Source organism: Formica exsecta, unplaced genomic scaffold, assembly GCF_003651465.1.
Source record: "Formica exsecta isolate Colony F162 unplaced genomic scaffold, ASM365146v1 scaffold191, whole genome shotgun sequence".
NCBI lineage: Eukaryota > Metazoa > Arthropoda > Insecta > Hymenoptera > Formicidae > Formica > Formica exsecta.
Window position 1 is genome coordinate 3,113,220 of NW_021849211.1, and position 5,965 is coordinate 3,119,184.

A 5,965-nucleotide genomic window follows, 5' to 3' on the forward strand; every position below is an offset into this window, starting at 1 on the left:
CAAATGAACTTAATATTATGCCTTCTTCCTCATCCTCAATTTCAATTTATTAATATATATACTTCTTTTTTAAAACTTTATTATATATTTAAAAAACAGATATTGACTAAAATAGACACTATCTTGTATTATTTGATAACATTTTTCAATATATACAGAATGTTAAAAAAAAAAAAAAAAACAAACAGCATTCAATATTTATATGGTAGATAGAACACTTGATAGAAAGCACAACCGTTTCTGAGATATAAACATTTTTGTATGTTAGCATCATGTTTATAACTTACTGGTTTCTACGTGTCGCATGCAATGTGAGAAGATTTTTTTCTTTGATTTTATCTTTTATTTTAGAAATGGAGCTTTTGATCTATGTTTACTAAAAGTTTTTTTACTCAGTATGGTATATCCTATCTACCATATACCCAGATAGCCAAGTCTGTTCGAACAGATTTTGCCAAACGTCTGCTACAAATTTTTGTCAGCAGAAAGATTCCAGATTGTATACAAAGTCTGTTATATCAAATAATAATAGCAGAATGTCAGCAGAAATGTTAATTAAATGGTTTTTTTTTTAACATCCTGTATATCACTTTTCAATATATAGCAATATATATTGTATTTTGGAATGAAACATAAAGAAAAAGTGTGTAAAGAATAATATTCACATATTTCCGCTATAAATATGTAATAAATAATTATGCTCATAATTATGTTTGTACATGTTCTATGTAAAAAAGGACGTCATTCATTATCCGAACTGTTTAAATGTATAAAAAATTTTAATAGATTGATTATTTCAATAACTATAAGAGTCCTAACTAAAATTACGAAGATAGTTGTCATAATCGATCGTTTGGTGAAGCTAGTTCAAACAGTCGGCAAATGATATGTAGTTCGGAATCGAAACGGTGTACGTTGTACGTAATGACTAAGAACATTCGAACAGTTTTAGCACCGTTCTTGATAATCAGTTATGTGTCTGGTTTAAGAATTATCGAATTTCCTGTAGGTCATCCAAGAATATGGTTTGGTCTCTTATATATGCTGCTAATTTGGTCAATTTATTTTCTCTTCTTAAAATTTATAATAACATCTTACTTTAATGATACACATTATACTACTGAATATCATATATGTATTGGGCTAGACATTTTGGTGACATTACTGTCAATTGTTTTCGGAGTGTATCATGATAAGGTATGTGTGATAAAAAATTGTTAATTATTTTCATACTAATAATACGTAATTTTGATTGTGTATTTGAATATTCTTTTGATATCTGGAAGTACCTACAAAAATTTTAAGTAATATTTTTCCGTTTAGCAAAACAAATTGCCATAAAGGTATACAATAATATGCCATATATACTAATGCAACACAAGTTATTGATATATAAATTTCTTTTCTAGAAATATTTAATAATTTATTGCATATAGAATAAAAGAAAATATATGAAATTAACATTTACATTTTTTATTTCTTCTTTGAAAAGATTATTACAAGCTCCACAAAAAAACAATATATCTCATCCTAGGATGGCTCCTAATGATTATATCAATGAGCTATGGAACGGGGTATTGGATAAAAAACGAATACAATTATAATACTTTAACAGCTAATCTTATTATTCTATCTTTGTTTAACTTTTGATACATAACAAAGATAGAGCGACACTCGTGTGCGCACGGGTGATGTTTCCGAACGCAGCCTAAGTAGAAGCATTTTCAAAAAGTCATGCCTATATATGTATGTTATAACGAAGTGAAAAACTTTTAAAGAAATTTGCACAAATTGTTCAAATCATAACATGATTTGTTTAATTCTATATTTTAGTATTGCAAATTAATATTTATTATTTTTACAGGACTTGCTTTAAATTCAAAGAAATTAGTTCTTGTATTCTCTATTCTTATGTCTCTATATTACTGTTATCTCTGTAATCTTTTCTATTCTTCTCTATGAAAGTTATTTCTTGCATAAAAATGATTTTATATATCGAATTTTATCAAAAAATATTATTTTTGTTATCGTATTAAAAAAAACATGTCAAGTTTGCTATTCCTGTCTTTTTCTTTCTCTCTCTCTCTTTCTTATATATATATTATTATATATTGTCAGTTAATATCAATTAAAATTGACATTATTATATCTGTTATTTAATGGTGCTTTTAATCACGCGTAATGGAATCATATAATCGTGCAAATAAAAAAATAAAGTATTAGAATGCCAAAAACAACATCAATGTTTGCGTTATAAATATACATATTTGCTTCGTGTCACTCGATATGTTGAACCAGCCTCTTTTCGTTAACTTATGGTATGTAAAATTCAATAAATTGATTATTTCATTACTTAATTTCAATTACATAATTATGCATAATAAAATAATTCGCTATTATTACGTTTCAGTATTTGTTCAGTATTCATTCAATTGTTGGCAAAGCAAGTGCAGTTCGGAGTCACATACCAACGTTATGAGCATTCGAAAAATTTTATCGCCATTGTTAATGATCAGTTATGTGTGCGGTTTAAGAGTGATCGAGTTTCCCACAGGTGTCCCGAGACAATGGTTTGGTCTTCTATACATGCTATTATTGTGGTCATTATATAATTTTGTCTTTATATATGGAGTAATACCTTATACAATTAATTACTCCATCCTATACCATATTTGGATTGGAGTAAATATGTTTATAATGTTTTTGTCAATTATCGTTGGAGTATACCATGACAAGGTAGGAGACTTAACGTAGAAAAATATTAATGTAGCTTGAACATTCAAAATCATTGATTGTAAAATGGAACACAACTTATAATTTTTTTTATAATATTTTTACAACAGAAAGACTCTGCCAGAAAAATATAAAAGTTTTAGCATATTGATATATCATATATTATTATCAAATTTTAATTTTTCTACATATTTGACAACACGTTTGATATAACGTCAATTATTCTTTTAAAAATGAAAAATAGAAAAGATAAATATAAGAAGTGAGATGAATATAAAAATATAATATGTATTTTTACATCTTTTTCACGAAATAATTAAATTACTAGGGACATTAAAATTGTCAATATTTGGATATAATTCGACATTACAAATACAAATTATTAATTTACTGCATATTGCCTTTTTATATCAGGAATTTAGAAATTGTATAAAGAGCCTCACTATTGTGGACGATACATTGGAAAAATTGGGAACAACAACAGATTGCAAATTGCATAGAAGAACATCATGGCTCATTTTAGGATGGTTTATGATAGCCATATTAATAACTTGCGCGGAGATTCTTTATTCATTTTTAGGAAGACAAAAACAAGACGCGCCAGCTACCTATGTTTTTTTTATACGCATTTATTGCATTCATATAACTGTTATCGGCGATTTAACTATAACAAGTATGATTGGGTTAGTTCATTTTTATAAATATACAAGAATACTTGTTTATTAATTACATTTACTAATAATTATCCACTAATCTTTTCGATCTTTAGGTACGTAGGATTGAAATTTGACCAAATCAATGAACACCTTGAGAAATTAACAAAAGGTAATAAATATAGAAAGCTAGCTTGGGAACATTCCGTGTTATTTTTTCATCAATCTAGATATGCAAAAGGTCCGAACAGTGCATATATAATATGGATTGTAATGTAAGAGAATTTATATTTAATTTAATTTAATTTATATCAATTTAATCAATTTAATATCATCTTTCAAATTAATTAATCATGGCTATGCTTTGCATGACGAGTTAATATATCACGTTTACGCAGGTATCTTTATTTGTAAAATATCCCGCAAAATAGATTTAATATTCGGATTACAAATGACTATCGAAATGGGGAATTACTTCGCTTTTATAGCGATTGCAATTCAAGAGTTTTTTGATGTGATATTCATCAAAGATTATAAAAATAAAATAATTTATGCCACCATCATGCTATTATGGCTTTTCTTACACGTTTTCAGACTTTTTCTCATTAATTATGAATGTGAGAGAGTTAGCATCAAGGTATTAGGCTTCAAAAATGCATCTGTTTGAAATTTATTTTTAATGTTTAACAATTATTTGATTTATTAAATATATATATAATGAATTTAATATTAGTAAAATNATATTTATAAAATATAAAACACATGTGTACATAGTGATTATAAATGTATATATATATTTTATACATATATCACAAGTTTATTTTAAGCATCAAGTTTAATTTGCTTGTTTTTTTCTTCAATTTCCAAAGTTTCCAAGCTTCTGTCAGTAGACTCTGCTGCTTCTTGCGTACTTGATATAATTGTATCTATATCTCCTTCACTTTTTTCATTTATTAACTGTGCTTTCTCTGTTTCTTTATTGGAAATTATCTAAAGATTTTATTTTTTATCAAGTATATTTTTCACAATATATATCAGAAATTCATTGTGAATAACATTATAAATAATTGTTAATAATGCATTTATATACCAGCACTTTTAATAAAAATATTCTTACCTTATTTTTTGTACTATTGCATATTTCAAGAAGGTTATATTTCTTAAATTTATAATAATTTGGAGCAATAGAAAATAAACAGATTCCACGTATAACTTCAACAACCACGGCTATCTCTGGATTCTTCAAGTCTGCTTTGTTACCTGGATTTTTTTTTAGAATTATTTCTGCCAAATCTTGAATAATCTCATCCCTCTTAATACTGTTATTATTACGACGACTGGAACATAATTATTTAATAAATAAAAAAAAAATAAAAATTTTTATACAAGTTATCTGTCACACATAACTTACTTAAACACAATACTGAATGTTTTAGGTTCTTGAGCAAAATATTTTTCAAATAATGCATTCGCTTTTGTTTTTATATCATCCATATACGCTTTGCATATAACTTCTATTGGAAGTAATCTTAATAAGTATCTAGTACACTGTTCCTTGGTTGCATCCAACTTGGTAAGAATTTTGGTGACTAGCTCTAATGGATTTGGTAAAGTACTTGCTATAAAAATCATATTTTTAGCACCTGTGTCTACTACCTATAGAAAATAGCGATATTAATAAATATATAATATTTTCTCGAAGAAAAAGATTTTGTTAATGCAGTGTCAGGCAATAATTGACATTAGGAATATACTTGAAATTTTCGAGAAGATAACGGCATTTCATGCTCTGTTCTAAGTTCATTGATTTCTTTCTCCAGAGCAATGGATATATCTTCATCTTCATCGATATCTTTTGAAGATTTATCAGCCTCTTTTTTATCGAATGTATTTGTTGTGCTTGATATTTCAGATTCCTTCAAATAAAAAAAATTGTTGTAATAAATATTTGTGATACACACACGTTTTAACAGTTGCTTTCAAATCTTATATATTTTTTTCAGCTATATATCTAATTTACGTGAATCCCTAAATACCTTATTTGTATCCGATTTCTCATCTGCAAACAGATTAAGCAATTTGTAGGCATCAGTGATACAGCCTCTTTCGTGAAAATTGCATGTGCACAAGAATCCCGTCATACCCGGTTCTAATACCAATTGTTTACGTCTTTTATAATTGTTACGATGGCCAACAACATATTTATTATTTCTTTTTCGTGTATCCATCGCACTGTTGATCTGAGTTTATCTCTTTCAAATAAGAAAAATAAAAGGTATGACTTTTTCTCTCTCTTTCGCACCTACGTAAAGACCAGTGTTGTTAGACGGGCTCCTTTTTCCGCACATGCGCGAAGTAACGATGGCGATTACAGCTGATTACAGTCATATATACATTGTATATGTGATGGGCATCTCATTGTTAATTTTGGCAGGATCTCGCAGAGGACAGATTAAGTAGCTGTACATAAATAAATAAATTAATTAATATAATTTTTATTACATATTATTTTTATATTTCATGTTTTAATTAATTTTTCGAAAACTTCTAAATAATTTTTAAAAGTGTTTAAATAGGGA

General features: G+C 27.0%; 1 protein-coding gene across 1 annotated transcript; it reads right to left on the bottom strand.

Moving 5' to 3' along the window:
* Nucleotides 1–4,153: 4,153 nt before the first annotated feature.
* LOC115233865 (THUMP domain-containing protein 1 homolog) lies at nt 4,154–5,762 on the bottom strand. Its single transcript, XM_029804479.1, has 5 exons — nt 5,423–5,762; nt 5,141–5,302; nt 4,798–5,042; nt 4,504–4,723; nt 4,154–4,376 (listed from the first exon to the last, which is right to left on the bottom strand). The coding sequence occupies exons 1-5, from the start codon at nt 5,612–5,614 to the stop codon at nt 4,209–4,211; spliced, it is 987 nt and encodes a 328-aa protein (XP_029660339.1). The 5' UTR covers nt 5,615–5,762; the 3' UTR covers nt 4,154–4,208.
* Nucleotides 5,763–5,965: the final 203 nt, after the last annotated feature.

What these genes read in the sequence shown, in the direction of transcription:
- LOC115233865 (XM_029804479.1), bottom strand. Translation starts at nt 5,614, where the DNA reads ATGGATACACGAAAAAGAAATAATAAATATGTTGTTGGCCATCGTAAC. An exon ending in AGAAATCGGATACAAATAAG is followed by an intron (nt 5,303 to 5,422) that starts GTATTTAGGGAT and finishes TTTTATTTGAAG; the next exon opens with GAATCTGAAATATCAAGCAC. An exon ending in GCAATAGTACAAAAAATAAG is followed by an intron (nt 4,377 to 4,503) that starts GTAAGAATATTT and finishes TAAAATCTTTAG; the next exon opens with ATAATTTCCAATAAAGAAAC.